Source organism: Callorhinus ursinus, unplaced genomic scaffold (assembly GCF_003265705.2).
Source record: "Callorhinus ursinus isolate GAN/ISIS: 27379988/994484 unplaced genomic scaffold, GSC_fseal_2.0 scaffold5, whole genome shotgun sequence".
NCBI lineage: Eukaryota > Metazoa > Chordata > Mammalia > Carnivora > Otariidae > Callorhinus > Callorhinus ursinus.
Window position 1 is genome coordinate 74,128,606 of NW_027397067.1, and position 20,669 is coordinate 74,149,274.

At 50.7% G+C, this 20,669-nt stretch overlaps 1 protein-coding gene across 1 annotated transcript in view; it reads left to right on the top strand.

Annotated features, from left to right (window-relative positions):
- TG (thyroglobulin) overlaps nucleotides 1-20,669 on the top strand; it is a 256,066-nt gene that overhangs the window by 128,973 nt on the left and 106,424 nt on the right. The window contains exons 39-42 of the mRNA XM_025870539.1: nucleotides 1,909-2,128; nucleotides 3,924-4,017; nucleotides 6,465-6,624; nucleotides 14,190-14,392. Of these exons, the coding sequence (XP_025726324.1) occupies nucleotides 1,909-2,128; nucleotides 3,924-4,017; nucleotides 6,465-6,624; nucleotides 14,190-14,392 (677 nt within the window). The remainder of the gene's footprint in view (nucleotides 1-1,908; nucleotides 2,129-3,923; nucleotides 4,018-6,464; nucleotides 6,625-14,189; nucleotides 14,393-20,669) is intronic.

The window sequence follows — 20,669 nt, forward strand, 5'->3', positions numbered from 1 at the left end:
TTCTTTCTTTCTTTCTTTCTTTCTTTCTTTCTTTCTTTCTTTCCTTCCTTCCTTCCTTCCTTCCTTCCTTCCTTCCTTCCTTCCTTCCTTCCTTCCTTCCTTCCTTCCTTCTTTCCTTTCCTTCCCTTCCCTTCCCTTCCTTCTTTCCTTTCCCTTCCTTTCCCTTCCTTTCCTTTCCTTTCCCTTCCTTCCCTTCCTTTCCTTTCCTTTCCTTTCCTTTCCCTTCCTTCCTTCCCTCCTTCCTTCCTTTCCTCTCTCCTGCTCCCTCCCACCATTCCTCCCTCCCTCCTTCCCTCCAATTGATTCACTTACTGATGTGTGGAGCCCCTGCCCCTTGCAGGGACTGGGCTCAGAGCACTACAGGCACCATGTACTTACCCCAACATCCTTGTGTTGTAGGGGCTGCTATCATTCTTCTTTCTCAGGGGGAAACTGAGCATCAGAAGAATTAGGAAGTTTCCCCAAAGTAGCCGGTGCATATAACCTAAAACACAGGTCTGCTTCCAGAACCACGCATCGGTTCCTCCCCATGATGCTCCTCGATGGCCCGGGAGTCATGAACGCACACCATCGCAGGGGTTCTCAAGCCTCACATCGTTGACAGCCGGGGCAAGATGGTTCTTTGCTGTGGGGGCTGTCCTATGTATTGCGGGGTGTTTAGCAGCATTCCTGGCCTCTACTCACTAGATGTCAGTAACCAGCATCCCTCACAGACCCTGGTGACAACCGAAACGGTCTCCAGATGTTATCAAATGTCCCCTGGGGACGAAATCACCTTCAGTTGAGCCACTGCATTGTACCCCGCTTGAGGAATGGGTAGACTTCTGCCCGTCTGTCTCCTCTCCTGTGCTCCTCGTTTGTCCTCACAGATAGAGGAGGGTGTGGACCGAGCTGCAGGCTAGCAGCGAAGCTCACAGCCAACAGCGGAGCCAAGCAAACCAAACACACCTGCGGGAAATAAAAAGCGATGTCCCCCCCTCCCTCTCTCTCTCACACACACAGGCAAAGAGAGAGAGAGAGGGAGCTTGAGAGAGAGAACATCTCTTCACCAGCATTCAGCGCTTCCTTTGTGCCAGGCCCTGAGCTTGGCACAGTCTTGGGCCTGACAGGCCAGATGGAATCTGGGGATGTTGCAGGCAGGGAGCAGGGGTAGTGGCCTAGAGAGAGGCCCTGAGCTGGCCCTTGACCCATGTGAACAGGCTGTGGTCGCCATCGGGGTCCAGAAACTCTGAATCCTACACCTTCAAGTCTTGGCAGCTACCCGCCCTTGGACCCTCCCTCTGTTTTCTTACCACCGAAACACAAATAAGGGCCCACAGTTTCTCCTCTGAATTCTGAAATCCCAAAGTTCTAAAAGTTAGAAAAAAATTTTTTCGTGAGTTTGCGGCAAACTTATTTGGTGGCACCGTCTGGCCTCGAGGGACTGAAGACATCATATTCTTTATCCATCCCTGTTAGTACGAGTGATTTGTACCTTGTACCCCAGAAGTCACTGATGTGTTTGACGGTGGGGCCTGACTCCAGAGCCCTCTGGGGGGATTGGCTGAGCTTTGTACTTTCTGTGTCCCTCTGTTCTCTTAAAAATCCAAGTACTTCTGAATGACAGCTCACGCCTGGCCCCATTGTGCTGAGTAAGGGATTGCAGGCCTGGGTTAGGCTCTGCCCAGCCTCTGGGTGGGAAGAATCATAGAGAAGGGTTCAGTGCCATGCTCTGGAGACATTCAGTGCCTGGTAAACATCAGATGTATTTGCTATTAATTTGTTTTTTTCACATTGAAAAGTCACCTGGCTAGGCTCGGACTACTGGGGTCTGAATGAACTATTGGCATTTTTAAAGTGTGAAAAGCAGTGCTTTGTCTGAATAGAGCACCCACTGTTGTCTCCTCCCCCGACACCCCCTCCCCACAGACATCCCTCTGCTCAGCTTTGGGACACCGGCACCTTCTGTGACCATTGCCCCCCACGGCCAGCTGCTGGGCAGGTCCCAGGCCATCCAGGTGGGCACTTCGTGGAAGCAAGTGGATCAGTTCCTGGGAGTTCCGTATGCCGCCCCGCCCCTGGCAGAGAGCCGCTTCCAGGCACCCGAGCCCTTGAACTGGACAGGGTCCTGGGATGCCACCAAGCCACGGTGAGGATCTAGTGGAACACTCTTGGTGAACGCCCAGGGAATGCCTCTCCCATTCAAATCCATCCGAGTGAGACTTGGTAGAAGAGCAGTGCATTCCAGCTGGAGAGGTGAATGGGGGTGGGCAGTGTCAAGTCGGGGTGGGTAAATGGGGGTGGGCAGTAATCAAGGGGGCATTAAGTGCTCTTATAGATAAACCCTCCAAATATCATTATCTTGCTCCTGCAAAGTGCATTTGGTGATGGAGGGGCCAGAGTGTTCTGCTCCCTGCAGTGATTCGGGAACCAAGGCTATGGAGGCTCTGCCTTCCTCAGCATGAACATTCCTTGACTTTACATGCAGGAAAGAGAGGCTTTGGAAGGGTCTTCATGGGAAATTTCCAGGGACCGGGGCTGCAGGGGCCTGGGGTGCATCGGTGACTTGCACCAGTTTGTCGGTAGCTCGAAAGCAGCCTCCTGGCCACAGCTGAGTTCGGTGGGGCTGAGAAATCCAGCAGGGAGGGAGAAGCACATGAGCTCATGAAAAACATTTTATTTATTTATTTTTAAAAGATTTTATTTATTTATTTGAGAGAGAGAGAGCTAGAGAGAGAGAGCAGGGGGAGGGGCAGAGGGAGAGGGAGAAGCAGGCTCCCTGCTGAGCAGGGAGCCAGATTCTGGGCTCATCCCGGGACCCTGAGATCATGACCTGAGCCAAAGGCAGACGCTTAACTGACTAAACCACCCAGGCGCCCATGAAAAACATCATTTTAAAAGGACTCTTTCCCCAATAGGAACAATATGAAAAGGAGTTTTAAAAAAAGGAAAAAAAAATTCAAATCCTATCTTCCTCCCTCATCAACCATGTTCAGTCTCACCTGTCCCCTCCCATACATACAGCACTTTAACCAGTTGACACGTTGGAGATGTTGTCATTTTTCTCACCAGCGTGTGTTCAGAGAACCCATGAAAAGAGCACCGTTCTCCTGTCTCCATTCCCCACCTTCCCACAGACCCCTGTAGCTCTGTCCTGAGGCCGCTACACCTGTGCTGTCCCTTGTCACCCATGCCTGGCTGGTGGGGAGGTCCCCAGGCCAGGGCCAGAAAGAGTGAAGGGCTGGGAACTCTTGAATGCTCCAGGCAGGGGACATTGAGGGCTTGAACTTGGGCCGTGGCAGGAAAGTGTGGACAGCCATGGTGCTAAGTCTCCAGCATGGAGAGACAAAGGGAATAAACGTGCACTAATCTGAGTGCTTCCACATGTCAGGGTGGAGCCACATGACAGGGGAGGCTGGCCTTCTCAGAGTCCAGCACAAAGGAGGTTGCAGGATGTGTGAAATCACCTGTGGGGCGGGTCCCATCAGGCTGCCATTGGGCATACCCCAGACAAGATCTCCGCTCTCGTGCCCCGGGGGTGCTCAGCCTGGCACTCTTGAACCCTGTCCTGATGCAGAAAGCAGCTCAGGCTCCACATCCAGCCACAGGTCTGCACACTTGCAGCAAGGAAGGGCCAAGGTTGTGAGCAACACCCACGTGCCCCATCTCTATCTTGGGCATCCTTTCTGCGAGTTGGCAGTTTGTCCCTGGAGGTGTTCCTCCGCAACCTGCGGCAGAGAGAGTGGTGGGCATCCTGCAGTTTCCTCCCTGTGCTTGTCACTCCCTTTTCCCATTTCCCAAAGCTGCCTAATTGCTGCAGAGCTGGTAGCCATCGGGGCTTCGGACGGGGCGGTGGGTTCTGGCCGATGGTGGTGGGCAAGAAGGGAAGATGAGGCGTGTACCACTGCTTGTCTACCTGGAAATCATACTGTCTGCATCCCCAGGGCCAGTTGCTGGCAGCCAGGCGCCAGGGCACTCGTGTCTCCCGGAGTCAGCGAAGACTGCTTGTATCTTAACATGTTTGTCCCGCAGAACGTGGTGAGTTCTGAAGCCCTTGATTGTCTGCCCTGAAAACTGCCCCATTAGACACCCTCTGTCCCCAGAGCTGCCAGAATCATCCACCCCGCTCCTCCGTGGCCTGCTCAGGTTCTGCACCCCCAGTGCTGTCCTTGCCGGTACTTGGCCTCCTGAAAGCCTGTGGGCCCAAGAGGAAGCAGAGGGCCCTCCTGGTGCCCACCGGGCCTCACCTGTTCCTGCCCACATCCCCAGGCCACCCCCGTGGCAAATGGGGCACGGTTGTCCTGGTTCAGTTGCTAAAGGGCCTGTGTTGGGGGACACCGCTCCCGGTGGGACAGAGAGGGGACTGAAACAGAGTTGTTGCCCTCAGGAGTTACATTTTAGTGGGCAGGGCAGAAACAGATGTGCAAGTGAGTGTTGAACAACGGTGGTGTTGATGAGACTCTGGGGAGAAATACAGAGGAAGGGACAAGTGACGGGAGGTGTTAGGTGGCGATCAGGGGGTGCTGCCTGAGCGGCGTGGGGTGGGGGAGGGAGGTGTGAGCCAGGCAGTTGGGGAGGGGGGTCAGCGATGCAGGGTCTCTGAGAGGGTGAGAGAACCATAGGGAGGAGAGGGCAGAGGCTGACTGCGGCTCATCTGCCAAGGAGAAAACCAACCAGCTGCTGCCCTTGGAAGACCCGAGGAGCGACCCCTGGGGGTGTCTCCACACGGACTCTTGTTTGGGGCAGTTCTGTAGGGTGAGGTTTGGGGCTGTGACCTAGACAGGATTATGCCCTGTTTTGGAGCCCAGATCTGCCTAAGTAGCAGCCATGAGCCTGATACTCCATGTTTGAGTTTCCTGTTTGGGGGGAAGGATCAGAGGGCACGAAATAAAAAGCCACTGATGAGTTTTAGGAAATGCGAGTTTCTGGGGACGCCAACCTGGTGTTGATAGATGCCATGGTACACGAGACCATGCCACAGCTTCCTGGTCCCTGGTCTACTAGCAGCGAGAGTCCACTGCACTTTAGATATGTGGCCTCAGCAGGCTGGTCTGACTGAGCTTTGTCATGAGGCCCCCCCCCCCAGGTGTGAAAGCTCTCATAGATTGCACTACTATGAGCAGGGAGCCCAGAGTGAGGGAGACAATGGGTCCCCTCTGCCCAGCGCTGGTCACCCCATACTTGTGATGCTGGATTAAGATCTGGCTCCCAACGAGTCTGCCACTGACCACTGCCTCATTGGTCTAGAGAAGGTAATCATGTTCTATGTGCTTCAGTTACTGGTTCTGAAAGTGGGAGAGAAATAGCATCCTGGCTCATAAAGTTCATGCAGGAATTAAATAAAACACTGCATGGAGACTAATGAGTCCATAGGTGGCTGATGGGGGACATTGGAAATGACCGTGAGTGGGACAGAGACCACACATAAAGGAATGAGGGTCACTCCACCTGGAAGTGACTGCAGACCTGGAGCCCATCACTTGGATCTATGTGGTCTTCCAACACCCCAGTTCTGGCCCCTAGTTTATTCTGGAAGACTGTCTGCATCCTCCTTGGTGAGTCCTTTCGGTCTGGCCACGCTGCCTGAAACCCGTCCTGGTGATATAGAGCTACTCGTCACTCACCTGAGAGACGCAGTGTCACAAACAGAAGAGCCCAGGAGAGTGTGCTGGGAGGGGGCTGAGGTTGGAATTCTGGGTCGACCCCTTCCTCTCCGTACATGTTTTAATAAAAGTCACTTCACCACCCTGAGCCTCTGTGTTCACACCTGCAAAATGGAAGTGCTTTTAGTCATTAGAGCATCTACCTGTGGGGCAGAACTGGGGTGTTGGAAGACTGCTCAGCTCCAAGCAATGGGCTGCAGGTCTGCAGTGGGCTGCCCTTTCTGCCGCCCTGCTCACTTTGCAATGTGAGCAAAGCATCCACTTTTCATGACGCCCAGCTTCCTTCTCTGTGACACCAGGCTTATTAGCATGTTAGAGCTACTCTGATAGAGCACCACTGACTGGGAGGCATAAACGACAGAAGGCATTTTTTCAATATTCTGAAGGCCAGATGTCTAAGATCCAGGTGTCAGTGGGGTTGGTTCCTTCGGAGGCTACTCTCTGTGGCCCATGGATGGTCATCTCCTCCTCCCTCTGTGTCCACATGGTATCCCTCTGTGTGTGTCTCTGTCCAAATGTCCCCTTCTTCTGAGGATACCAGTCATATGGGATTAGGGCCCACTAGCTCAATCACCTCCTTATAGGACCCTCTCCAAATATGGTAACATTCTGAAGTCATAGAGTCAGGGATTCAACCCCTGAATTTTAGGGGGACAGAGTTCAGCCTGTGACATGGGACTAAGTGTGCTATGTGATGGAGTTGACAGGAAGAGTCGTGGGTAGGCTCAGAATCTGGCACCTTCTTGGGAAAGGTGCCCTCAGCAAGCTCTGGTGGGTGAGAATGGGCCAACCTATAGCCTCATATTTCTCCACTCTCCACAGGCCCCCAATGCGTCTGTGCTGGTGTTCTTCCACAACACCATTGGGGGGAGGGGGACTGATGGACCGCTGGCCATCGATGGCTCCTTCCTGGCTGCTATTGGCAACCTCATCGTGGTCACTGCTGGCTACCGAGTGGGTGTCTTCGGCTTTCTGAGTTCTGGTAAGTCGCTGGCGTGGCTGGGGATTGCTGATCCCCTGAGCTGAGGGCCACTCTGTGTGTTCAACCCCTTCTTCCCAAAGCCCCATCCCTTCATGGCCCCCCGGCCCTCCTCCAGCCCAGCTGAGCACTCGGGAATGTTCCACACGCCTATGAGACCCTCCAGCGATCCTGACACCCATACATGAGAGTAATAGTTGCCATTGGTTGATCTTACTAGGTGCTGAAGCTATTCCAAGTACATTATGTGTTGTATTGCACGTGCACGTTTGTGTGTGTGTGTGTGTGTGTGTGTGTGTGTGTGTGTGTATTTTGAGGCCCCAGAAGGTTAGACACTTGCTAACATCAATAGTTAGGAAAGAGCAGAGCCAGGATTCACCACAGGGGTTGACTTGCTCTAGAGAATGATAGGAATGGATTATAGTCCTGGGCCCACAGGGACACCATTTGACTCCAGATAAGGGCTGCATCAGTGATGTTTCCTGTTTCTTCTTTAATGCTAGCCTTGCTTGTGAACACTGGCCTGTCCCCTATCCAGTCACAGAACTGTTTGTCACCCTGGTTCCATCCTCCACCTTTCCCACCAGCACCCATGGAGGACAGCCCCATCGTCCTCCACGTGCATCTTTTCCTCCATGTCCAGCTCTCCCAGTGGTGGGGCACTTGTCTAACAGCCATGGCCGGGGGTAGACACACAGGTCTGGGAATCTGAAGAAGCAAGGGCCAGCTCTGCCATTCATTGTCCGTGTGACCTTGGCTAAAACCCTTCATTTCGGAGTCTCAGTATCCTCCTCTGTAAAAGGAGAATAATTTTACCCAACATCCACAGTTACATGAGGCTCTAGTGAGGTTGTACATGTGAAAGGGCTTTAGAAAATACAGTGGGCCCTCCAGGGAGGCACTGAACTTCATCTCTGTTCTCTAAGGATCTCATTTAAGACCCAAATGCCTTTCTTGCTAAGTCAGGATGGGCTGGTGGAACGTAGCATGGTGAGAATGATGGAGTTATCTAGAATGTGGATGAGTGGGTAGCCATCCAGCATAGGCAGAAACTCTGGAGGGCTGGGTGCACCCCGTGGCATGGGCCCTTGAGTGCCATGAAGAAGATTCTAGGCCTGCACAACAACCACAAAGTGGGCACCAAGTTAAGGCAAAATATGACCAGATGCCAATGAGGGAAATGTGGATGAGCAACAGATTTCAGATTTTTCCTTCAGAGGGAGCAGGGTCAGCTGTCAGAGCACTAAAAACTCTGCCTGGGTTTTCTTTCCTCTTTTCAAACACACGACTGATGATTTGATAAGTCCGTAGCTCCCGTCTCTGAAGAGGCGGGTGAAATTCAGACCTCATCCTGTTGAACATGGTCAAATGGAGCTTTCCACAGACATGGCTGACTCCTTGGCTCTGAGCCTTTCCAGACAGAGGAGAGCGAATTTCCATATGTTACCCATGCCTGATGGCTTCGTGGCGTGTAATCTTACTGAGAATTCGTGTGCTTCTGGGAAGGCAAACTCATTCCTGTTGCTGGTGGAGGCAGTGTCAAGGCAGGCGAAGGAAATTTCCAGAACACCCAGCCCTTACCACTCCTGACCTGGAATGCTGCCTGTTCATTGTGCTTAAAGCAAAACTGTTAGCGAGAGGGGAGGAAAGTTACACCCGGGAGTGCCGGCCTCTACCAGACATTTCTCCTGGATCGCCTCATTTCATTCCCACACAGCTCTGTGAGGCCAGCACCGAGTGGCCGTTTGGCACATGACTCAGCGAGGCTCGGGGGGGTCGAGGAGCTCCATACTCCACAGTTAGGGAGTGCACTAGGGGCGTTGAATCCTATTGGTCAAACAGCAAGGAGAAATATCCTGTGGCTCACTCCCTCGGAGGTTTAGAAATGCCCTTTGCATTCCCTGTTCTTCTGTGTACACAGCAGGATGGGTCTTTTACGTCCATTGAGCCACAGACGGTTCGCCTTTGCTTTATTTACTAGACTTCCTAGCTTCCCCCACATTCCTGGGCCTTTGCCTGCCTTAATTGAGCCTCTCTGCAGCTCCACCAGGAGAGGGGAGCCATGTATCCGTAGAGAAACAGAGACACACAAGCACTAGGATTGCAAACACAGCCTTCCTGACCGCAGACAGCCACAGCACGTCCCCCGCAAGACTCCGCGGCGAAGCAGCTGTTGTGCAGGGGCCTCAGGCGCCCACGGTCCTGGGGGATGCTCAGGAAGGGGAAAGAAATGGGTGTGTGAGTCTGCGAACCCCCCAATAAATTTGTGACGCAAGCACACCATCCCCTTTACCACTTAAGAAACAGTTAATAGATTTTACCACTTAGAGTGGTTTTAAGTTTACAGGACAACTGAGCAGAAAGTACAAAGAGTTCCCATAGACGCTCCCCGCCTCAGTTTCTCCTACTGTTGGCACCGTGCATTGGTGGGGCACCTCTGTTAGAATTGATGAGGCAACACTGATAGATTAGTATTGACTCAAGTCCACAGTTTACACTAGGGCTCACTCTTTGTGTCATACTCTCTATGGTTTCGATAAATGTCTAATGACACGTGTCCACCATCATGGGTCACACAGTAAAATTGTTTCACTGCCCTAAGATGTCTCTGTACTGCCCCCGTTTGTCTTTCGCCTTTTCCATTTTAAATACTTGGACGCTGCCGTTCCGAACACGGGTCTGGAAAGAGACGGGCTACTTTGAGTGCTGGCCGGAGCCCAGGGTCCTGCACGGCGCGCAGGCTTTGCATCCACGCAGAACAGGGTCTGAGAGCAGCTCGGCGGCGCTGTGGGTCCGAGGGGCTCCGAGGGGCTCCGAGCAGCTCCTTCCCTCTGCCTGCACTCCCATGCTGCCCATCTCTCAGATGGCGCTAAGACCTAAGGGGGGATGACAGGGTAACGCGGGGAAGGCAGACACCTGGGACCTTGCCCGGCGCCCGGCAGGGGCTCACTAGTGTTAGTGCCCCTTTTCTTTCCCTGGACGGGGCTCCTTCCAGGCAGGGCTGGGTTGTGGTCATGCCCCGGCCCTGCGTGTGGCCAGCAGCTGGCCCAGAGCTGTTCTTGGACCGCGGCGGCAGCAACGGCCCCTGGCATGGACTGAGTCCGGCTGCGCGGTCCCTGCCCATGTTCTCCCGTGATCAGTGTGTGTGGCATCTGCTGTTGAAGCCCGCAGTGAACGTGGTCCTCCGAGAGCTCCAGACTCCAGGGGCACTTTTTTTTTTGAAAGATTTTATTTATTTATTTGACACACAGAGAGAGTGCACAAGCAGGGGGGAGTGGCAGGCAGAGGGAGAGGGAGAAGCAGGCTTTCCACTGAGCAGGGAGCCCAATGCGGGGCTCAGTCCCAGGACCCTGGGATCAGGACCTGAGCCGAAGGCAGACACTTAACTAACTGAGGCACCCAGGTCCCCTCCAGAGGCACTTTGGTGGTTGGAAAGGAAGTGAAGGGGTTGGAGGTGGGCCACGGGGGAGGCCATTTCCCCAGCCTGGATCCTGCCCGGGGGGCAGACCCCAGGGGGCCCAGGGCACAGTGACTGTCCTCGCTTGGCAAAGCAGTGCAGTGAGGGGAACAGGGGCACTGGGGCGGGGGGAGACAGACTCAGAGGAGTGGGTGGGTCAGCCTGCAGGCCCGCTGTGGGTGTGGGGACGGAGGGGGTGTGCTTTGGCCAGGGAGTCAGACAGAAGGCCGGGCATGGTACCATTACCATTACCTCATCGTCCCCGGGGCCTCCCCAGAGGGTCTGCTCCCCTCCAGCCAGAAGAACAGGCACAGAGTCCTGTCTCTGTGGCTGCCCCTCCATAAGTCTGCTACAAAAGCCAAGGCACACTCTACAAAGAGCATCTGGGAGATACTGCGGGGACCTAAATCTGTTTCATTTTACTCAAGAAAAACTAGACAATTTCTATAGTGCTTTATGCCCGGCACTCTTCTGGTTCCTTTACAATTATTAACCAATTCAATCATCCTAACAACCTGAAGAGGTAAGTATGGTTATTACTTCCATTTTACAGACAGGGAAAATCAAGTCGCACTAGGTAACTTGTCCAGGGCCCCACAGGGCTGGTAGGTGGTGGGGCTGGGGCTGCGCCCAGCTGATCTGGCTCCATAACCTGTGTGCTTGGCCACCTCACCTGCTGCCTCTAATTGACGGCCATCAAGGAGACCGGGTGAGGGCCCACTGTGAGCCCAGAATTGCGCCAAGGAGCTTTAGAGGGAGAGTTGAAGACACCACATGAGCAAGTGAGAACCAGTTAGGAAATGAAGGAACAGTTGGTTATGGCTGGGGTGGTTCTGACCAGTGGAGGTAGTAGGGCAGAGCAGGGCAGCTGGGGTAGGTGGCTAGGGGTGGACACCTGCTCGCATCTCCCTACTGGACTCTACGTGCAGCCAGCAAGGAGCCCCTCTCCAGTGCCATGGCCCAGGGGCACGGCCCAGCTCACGTGTGTGGCAGGACGGGTCCATGAGGACACTGAGGAGGCCTGGGGGGCACAGCCACAGCAGGATGGCAGGGTGAACGTGGCTATGGTGGCTGGACGAGGGCCGGTGTTGGAAAATGAAGGGAACCCAGGCTGCTCGGATGGGCCGAGGCCATTCATAGAGGATCAAAAAAGCCAGGAAGACATTTAGACTTGACTCTCAGCAGTAACGGGGGAGTTAGGAGTGCTTTTGAGCACAGAAAGTTCCATAAATGGAACACTCAGATTTTTTTTTTTTAATGAAAATAACACAATGCCTTGCACATCATAGATTTTCCAACAAGTGTTGTATTGGATTGAGTATTGGGACAGAGAGTTCCGAGTGTGCATTGGGATCTATGTCCCGACTTTCTCTTACATTTGTTTCTCATGCTGAAACAAACATTTCCTCTCGAGAGTCAAGTTCCTCCTCAGTGAAGGGAGGGGTTGGAGCAGACTCCCCGAAAGCTGCTGGTTCGCTGCCCCTGTGTGCACGGCTGAGGCTGTGTGAGGGCCAACGCTGTGCCTGTCTTGCTCGCCATAGAACCAAGTGCAGTGCCTGGCACCAGGCAAAGCCCCATCCAGACTTGTCTGAAGAGCAGCCCTTGAACGGCCCTCACCTCTGACTTCCTGGGGGTCTGTAGACCCCACAACATCAGTACTGTACTTGGGAAGCTGATCTATGGGAAGTCAGAGGCAGGGATAGTCGCCCCCAACCCTCCTATATTGTCACTGGAAATGCAGGCTGCACATGTCACTTCCTGGACGTGCAGGACTATGTCCCACCCAGCTGACACCCAGCTTTCTTGCCCTGCCCAAGACCTCAGAAACCACAGATTCATCCTAACAGGCAGAACAGAAGTGCAATCCAGAAACGTCCATGGTGAGGACTGTGCTAATGTCTTCACCAAACCCAGAACACAAAATGCATTTGAAGAAATTCTGAGAGTCTCACCAGCTGGAAGAGTGATTTGTACTGTTACGTCCTCTGAGTGGGCGTTCCCGTCAACTTGGTGAAGGCAGGGTTGGGGAATCAGGACACAAGATTTTCCTATATTTCTGTTTGGGAATATGGAGTCTCGTTGATAGTTTCTCACTGGATACTGAATCCTATTAATCGTAACTATGGCCGTTCATTCACCTAACATTGACTAAGGACCGGCTATGTGCCACTGGTTTCGGTGGGGGCCATGGACTAGCAAGTAAGGCAACACCCAACTTGACAAATACCCTGAAAGGGGAACCTTGCTTACCTGAGGGCTGCCTCTGAATTAACCCATAGCTAAAACCTGAAGGATGGCTGGGCTGGAGGAGGAAGAGGAGGAAGGCCAGGGCGAGGCGGAGGGCTCTGGGCAGAGGAGGTCACACGTGCCAAGCACAGGCCTGGAAGAGGGTGGACTGGTGTGTTTGAGCTACTGCTGAGAAACCAGGCAGCTGCAGCATCAGGACAGGGAGGAGACAAAGGGAAATAGGGCCCAAGAGACAGCCGCCCTTGTCCTATGGGGTCTTGAATTTACTGGGAGAACTGAGATCAGGTCCTAATGGGATGAGATGGGAGATTTTAGATAGGCTAAGGCAGGGTGTGTGTGTGTGTGTGTGTGTGTGTGTGTGTGTGTGTGTGTGTGTGTGTGTGAGAGAGAGAGAGAGAGAGAGTGTTGGGCTGTGTGTATATGAGAGAGACATGATCAAAATTATGCATTTCAAAGACCACTCGGTGGGGCACCTGGGTGGCTCAGTGGGGTAAGTGTCTGCCTTCAGCTCAGGTCATGATCCCAGGGTCCTGGGATTGAGCCCCACATCAGGCTCCCTGCTCAGTGGCGAGCCTGCTTCTCCCTCTCCCTCTGCTCCTCCCTCTGCTTGTGCTCTCTCTCTCAAATAAATAAATAAAATCTTTAAAAAATTAAAAAAATAAATAAAGGGCCACTCAGCCCTCCCTAAAAAAATTAAAAAATAAAAGACCACTCGGGATGTGGCATGGAGGATTCATTGGAGGGAGAGATGTGTGGAGACAGGAGGCCAGGGAGAAGCACTGAGGAGCTCAGTTGGGAGAGAGCCCAGAGCACCTGGGGAAGAGAAGGTGGAGATATAGCATAGCAGGTGTCGGGGAGGACTCTGAGGCTGTGCAGGAGCAGATCGGGTGGGTGGTGCTGCATTAGAAGGAGAATATAAGAAATTCTGCGAAGGCTGCTGGCTGCATGCTCAGGAGACTTGGAGTCGATTCCCTTTGGGACTCAATGCTTTTGAAGTGCCTTCAGCGAGGTAGCCTCCTGGAGACGCGAGGGGCTGGTGCTGGGAGAGCACTCTGTGCCCCTGACACTCCCGAGTCAGCAGCATGTGGGTGGTGGTTGAAGGCATGGGAACTGTTGGAGTTTCCTGGGGCAAAGTGGGTGAGTCTCAGCTTGAACCAGAACAAGCTGGGTATTTCAGGGTGGTTAGCCACTTAAATGGACAAGAAAGGTCCACTGGATTCAGAGGATGGCCAGAGGGCATGGGCACGTAGTGTCCCAAATGCCGACGAGGGCATATTTTTGCTGTACTCTATATACATTGTGTGTGTGTGTGTGTGTGTGTGTGTGTGTGTGTGTGTGTGTGTGTGTGTCTGAATCACTTTGTTAAGAAAACAGTGCTGAGCTTTCAATAAATATTTACTGAATTCTATGAAAAAAGAATAGATCAACTCAGCTGAATGCTATGGAAGGTCATGGGAGAAGAGGCAGCGGGAACTGATGGAGAGCCTCAGCCACGCCTGGTCCTGGCCAGGGAGGAAGAGACGTGGAGAGACACCACAGCGGGCCAACATGTGGGGCACCCCGCTGCTGTGCCAAGCTGGGTGGTGGTCTGACATGCACCGCCTCTGATGGGAGCGGCCGCGCTAGCAAGTGCCCTCGCCTCTGGTGGAAAAGCTGCAGACCAGAGGAAATGGAATGACAATGGCAGGGTCTCCTACCCAGCAAAGGCTGGATGTGTCTGATTCTGAAGCCCATGCGGTTCTCACTGTCTGGACCTGCACAGACAGGAGCCCAGGTCCCCCAGAGGCACCCCAGACAGGACTGGGGTGGGTAAACTCCAGGTTGTAAGATCACAAGGGGTAAAAGTCTTCCCTCTTTCTGGCAGGTTCTGGAGAGGTGAGTGGCAACTGGGGGTTGCTGGACCAGCAGGCAGCTCTGACCTGGGTGCAGACTCACATCGGAGTGTTTGGTGGGGACCCTCGGCGTGTGACCCTGACAGCAGACCGTGGCGGAGCCGACGTGGCCAGCATCCACCTTCTAACTACCAGGGCTGCTGACTCCAGACTCTTCCAGAGGGTCATGCTGATGGTGAGTCACCTGTTCTGCCTTCAGCCTTGTTTTGGACACTGGTGAGGTGGGGTGAGGGGCCTCACTTACCTCTTGAGACCAGTTGGCTTTGAGTGCTTGGTTTCCTTTATCCTTTGTTCTGGTTTGTGTCTTGCTCATGGCCATCTTTCCATGGTCTGGTGATTCCAGGATGCTGAGGGGAACCTCTAACTACTGTCCATCATTCTAAAGTGATGAAAATTCTAGATGGGCAAGTGTTTCCATTTTGGGAGATTGCCCCACTAAGGTTTAATGGTGTGAACTCTCGAAAACCTCTCTTGTCAAAAGACAAACACAGGGAACAGAGCGTAAGATGAGGAGCTTTCTGGTGGAAGGAAAGCTAACGATGAGGGCACAGTTTAGCCAATAAGATGCCAACTACACCCGACATTATTGCCACAACAGGAGAGAAGGAGAACAAAAGAACTCTCATCTGCTTTCCAGTGTTGCTTCCCTGATCTTCTCAGGGAAATCTGTTATGCTGTCTGGTTTAAACAGTAGCCCATGCTCCATCTCCTGGCCGCAACTCAGTTCTGGTGGCATTTCTTCATGGAGCACTATTGGGTGACTCATTCCTCTCTCGGAACCCTTCTACGTCATTGCTGTTTCCTTTGCCTGAGGTGGGGAGGGGCGGCAGGAACCCTTGCCCACGTGTCTGATCAAGAAGTGACAGGCAGCTGAGTCAGCAGCCACAGGGTGAGGCATGGAGCTCCCAAGGTTTGGCCAACTGAGTCATTGACTGTTGAATAAAGGCAAAGAATAGAACTCAGCACTCATGATTCTACTGGATGTTCTTGCTAGATGATGATGATGATGATGATGATGATGGTGATGATGATGATATAATCATACTGATGATGATGATATAAGATTTTGATCATGACAATAACTATTATAGAAGAAATAACCTGTTGATCACAGAACAAGCCCTGATGGTATTGTCACTGATTAGCTTCTAATTTTATGGAGCATCCAGTTCGTGTCAGGTGCCATGGTAGGTGCTGGGAATGTCATGCTAAATAATTCATGTCCTAGTTCTTGGGAAACTATAGTTTACTGAGGGGTGGGGGACAAACACTTAAAGGACATATTTAAAAGAGGGTCTTAGGGCATTTGAGAGAGAAGCCCCCAACTAAGCACAAGGGAAGTAGTAGTGTCCAGGAATACTTCCAAGGAGAAGGTATGTCTGAGATGTTGGAGACTGTGCAGGCATCTCACTACGGGCAGAGTTCTGGCACTAAGGGACAGCATGGCTTCTCGCTGAGATCTGCCAGTCCTACGATGCGGGAGGGGAATGGGATCTTCATGCGCTGCAGTGATGGAGACTGGGAGGCGGGGAGCAGCCAGATTGCACTGAATACCTTGGCTTTCATCCTCAGTGATGGGAGTCTTTGAAGAGTTATGTTTGGTTTGGTTTGGTTTCCCATTTTAACATTTTTAAGTGTACGGTTCAGTGGTATTAAGTACCTTCACAATGTGGTACAATCATCACCACTAATCATTTCCAGAACTTTCCATCATCCCAACAGAAACTCTGTACCTATTAAACAATAACTCCCCATCCCCCTGCCCCCCCAGCCCCTGATAACCACTATTCTACCTTCTGTCTCTATGAATTTGCCCAATCTAGGGACCTCACAGCAGTAGAATCATACAAAATGTGTGTGTGTGTGTGTGTGTGTGTGTGTGTGTGTGTGTGTGTGTGTGTCTGGCTTATTTCACTTAGCATAATGTCTTCATAAAGCCTCATCCATGTTGTAGCTTATATCAGGATTTCCTTCCTTTCTAGGCTGAATAATATTCCATTGTATGCATAGACCACATTTTGTTCATGTATTCATTTGTTGATAGATACTGGGGTTATTTCTGCCTTATTGTGAATAGTGCTGCAATGAGCATTGGTATGCTATCAAAGGGTTTTTAGGCAAGTGAGAAACTTGCTTCCCTTTAGGAAGACTTGTCTTAAAGCCGAGTGGAGGATGAATTTAAGAGGGACAATCCTGGAAGCAGAGAAAGCAATGATGAGACTGTGAAGTAGCCAAATTACGGAAAGATAGTGCACCATCAAGACCAATGCCATGGACCCACTAGTGATTCTAAGGTCATATAACCACAGTCGAGCATTGTCCAGCCTTCCTGGGATCCGAACCTTTGACTGTCAGGAGAAGGATAGGAGTGACATTATTTGGGCAGATATGATGCTGGATCAACACTGTCACCATCCCCAACAGAAAGCAGTACCACCTGACACTTTGCCTATCTCTTTCAGCCATAGGAGCCTTCCAATGTTCCTTGAAGGGTCCATGCTCTGTTTCGCTTCCTACAGGAAGTTCCCTCTACGTGGACACCTTTAGCCTATCGTCCCCTTTGCCTGCTCTATCTGTCCTTCAGGGAATCCTTCCAGACTTTTTAGCCCAGAACCAGACCCTCTTTATATGGCTTCCTCTGCCTCTACTTCTTTGCCCATCATTTATCATGACTTCCCACCAGTAAATAATTATTCCCACTGCCCAGTCTCTCCCACACAAGACTCTGAGCCCCAGGAGAGCAGGGGGCAGCTGTGCCTTGTTCTCACACGGGGCCCGAAGCCCCCAACACAGCTGTCCTAGAGTACATGCTCCATAGTCAATATCCGGGCAGTGAATGAGCAGAAGAATGGGGGACTATGCCCAGGGCACGCCAGGCTGGTCCACTTCCCTCCCCACAACCACTGTCTTGTGTTTTGTGTCCTTTGATCCAGATCTTCTTCAATCTCTCCCTCTCTAGTGGGCCCATCTTCGTTGCAGGAGGTCTGAACCCAAGCATCTTTCAATTCCTGGTATTGAAAACAGAACTTCCTGACTTTGAATGCTCCTGAAGGGGTTTCCCCAGAGGCCTCTCAGAAACCAGACACTCAGTGGGACCTGGAAGACACCAAAAATGCCTTCCAGTCGGCCCAGAAGGCAGAATTCTCTTTTTGAAAATTCTGGAGACTTGAGGTGTTTGGGGAATTTCAGAAACTAATCTGTTTTAGCAAATGGTAGTGTATTTAAAAATAAACTCTCCATCTGTTTTAGTCATTTAGAAGCAGCTTTTACAACTGCTCCCAGCAGTCTTTGGGACGCATGTGAAATTACTTGGTATTTGGAATTGAGAGAACAAAAATACTTCAATACATTAGCGGTTCTTAAACATGTTCTTTACCAACAGATGTTTGGGGGAATGGATGTGAGTTGAGTTGGTGATATATTCTTGGATAAGATCTTGTCTTTCTGCAAATCTAGAGGACAGAGCTGTTGAGACACCAGGCATGAGAGGCTCCTGTGATAATTAATAACTTTATTTAGATTATTTGGGGCCACAAGTGTTTAGATTATTTGGGTCCACAAGGCACTTCCGATGTATTATCTCATAGATTGCTCACACTGATTGGCACAGGGTCTTTATATTATTTGCAATCTGGAGAGAGGAAGTCTGAGGCTTAGAGCGGTCTAGTGACTTGCTAAAGAACACGTAGCAAAGAAGGAGCCACATTAGGGGCTAGAACCTAAAGCCATACCCTATGTTTTCCCCACCCTATGAAGTTGCTTCTCAAGAGAAGCCTGGGACCCTCCCAGGGCCTTAAGGCCTAAGAGAAAGAGCTCAGGCCCACGGTCGGACAAGCCTGCCTTAAGATCCCAGCCTTGGGCAAAACCCTTCACTCTTGCAATCTTCATGGATAAAATCAGTATGATTAATTCTGTCTCCCAAGGGCTCAAGAAGTTGCAATCATATTAGGATTGTAGAGTGTCCCACGCACTGTAGGAACTCAAGAAATCCAGGTTCCCCCTTGCCTTGCTAAGTGAGGGCAGCTCCAAACCAAAGCAGGTCAGGGGAATTTGCACCTGCCCCCAGGGCCCGGGTTGAAGAAGGAAGAGGGGGTGACATGTTGCGAGCATGCACTCTGTGGCTCTGACGCCCTGGCCAGTTTTGAGAGGAGACAGAGGAGGTCGTGTCGTCTGCGGTATGATTCACAGGCCCCAGAAGAGATTTCCACTGCCCTCCTACACCATTTCCCTGAGGGAGTACCAGGCCTCGTGAATTGGCCTCAAGCTACGTTTTCCTGTCTCCTTTCCTGCTCCATTCCTGCAGGAACCCTGCACTCCAGGCTCACAAGTATTGACATTCCTAGAAAATGCCATGCCTTCTTCCCACATCTTTCCATTGCCATGCTGTGGTCGGCACGTCCACTTCTCCACCTGGAAAGTCACTCCCTTCTTCAAGGCTCAGCTGAAATGGCACCCTCTAAGCCTCTCTCCATCTTCTTAAAACGATTCTCACCTTGGTGAAGAGACTTCTATTTGGCAATTTTTTAGGAATCCTGCCTTGTCTTACACACTGGGTATTTTTCTAGTGCGTCTTATTCCAATTCTGTTATGACTGAAAGCTTGACAGGGCCTGTGAGCTTTTCGTCTTAGAATTTCCTTAATGCTTCGCACAGCCCTGGGTGGAAGAGGGCACCAAAGCCCGTGCTGAGTTCCATAACACTAGGGGAGGGGCCTGAGCACTGTTTTCGCATAAGCATCATAGTTCGAGCACTTTCTTCTCCGTTTCTCTTAATCAAAATTGACTGAATTGTTCATGGGTTCCAATGCTCTCATCTATATATTAAGATACATGTATTGATTGTCTTTAAATAGTCCTGATGTGAATTTGAGTGTATCTTCATGGAATTTTTCAATTAATTTCAAAAAAGTAACTATGTTTTTATGATGTGAAATCTCACATCCATGAATCTGGTTGACACTATAACCACAAACACGATTTTTGTCTCCTTGGGTCTTTTCATAGCATTTTGAACTTCTCTCCACAAAAATTTTGTGAAATCATTGTAGGCAAGTCCCTACCTGTGTGTCCTCATTCGGTTGGCATTATGAATGGTGTCATATTTTTTATTGAACTTTCCAGCTGGTCAGTACTGGCGTAGGGGAGTAAAGTCGGGTCCAAATTCGCTGAGCCTTCTTACCACTTCCAGTACTTGGTCTGTTGGCTCCACTGGATTTTCTGACGTTATTTCATTATCTGTAAATTTTGGCAGGTTGATTTCTATACCCTTTGGACAAAAATGCTCAGCTGCTCTAGCAAAGAGATCAACACTTAAGGAGCTTAAATAATAAATATGTTTCTTTTTCTCTCTCTTTTTTTTTTCTCTTTATCATAATATTTCCCAAAGTGTCTCATGATCTCTGGGGGCATGGGTTCTGTCTAGGTGTTTCTCTGCCATCTGAGGGCCTTGTTCCCATCCGAAGGGTGGAGTCTGGGCAGCTTGGGCAGCAGGGAGGGGACAGAGGGAGAGGGGCCAGCCCTGCTAACTGAGGGAGGCATGGGTACCCTCCCCTGCAGAGGTCCCCTCCTTATATGCAGCCCTGCAGCTCATCGGCCTTTCTTTTCCTTTGACATGGTCATTCTTGCTCCTGTTTTTCTTCATCATGTCAGTCTTACTATTTAAACAGTGTCTTGCTTTCTGAGTCTTCTTTATGACTATAAAGCTCATATTTCATCCATGTTTACCTTTGTCATCTTTTGCTTTCTCCTTGCTTCTTTGACAATCAGTTGTTCTGTGAGCTTCTTGAGTTGAAATCTGAGCTCATTACGTGTCATTCTTTGTTTTCTGGTCAATGGATTTCGAGCAATAAATGTCCCTCTTACTGCTGTATCAGCCCCGCCCTGGACATTTGGAGAAGTAGCGACATGTCCTGTATTTCTATGTCTTTGATTATTGCTTGTATTATGTTCTTCTTAACCACAGGAGATGCATCCTTTTAAAAGGTTTTAGATACATAGGATTTTAACCCATCCTTTTGCAAATTGATTTCTAATTTTATTTCATTATTATCATGGAGCCTGAGTTGGAGAAGGCTGACTCTGAAATTTATTAGACCTAATGTATTCTTCACTGGTTGGCAGAAAAGTTGTACAGTGTTATCAAAATCCTCTATCTGCCTATCTACTTATCTTTGCTTGATCTCTCCATTTCTGAGAGTTGTGTGTTTAAATCTCCAAATAAAATGACCCATTTATCTATTTGTCCCTATACTAGTTGCTTAATACATTTTGAAACTGTATTGTTAGATTAACACAGGTTCGGTCGTTATTATCTTCTTAATGTCTCATCTTTTGTAACATCTCTCTTGGCCCTTAAACTATTTTTTTAATTTAATTTAATTTTATTATGTCATGTTAGTCACCATAAAATTTATTTTTTTCCTTCAAATTTTTTATTGTTATGTTAATCACCATA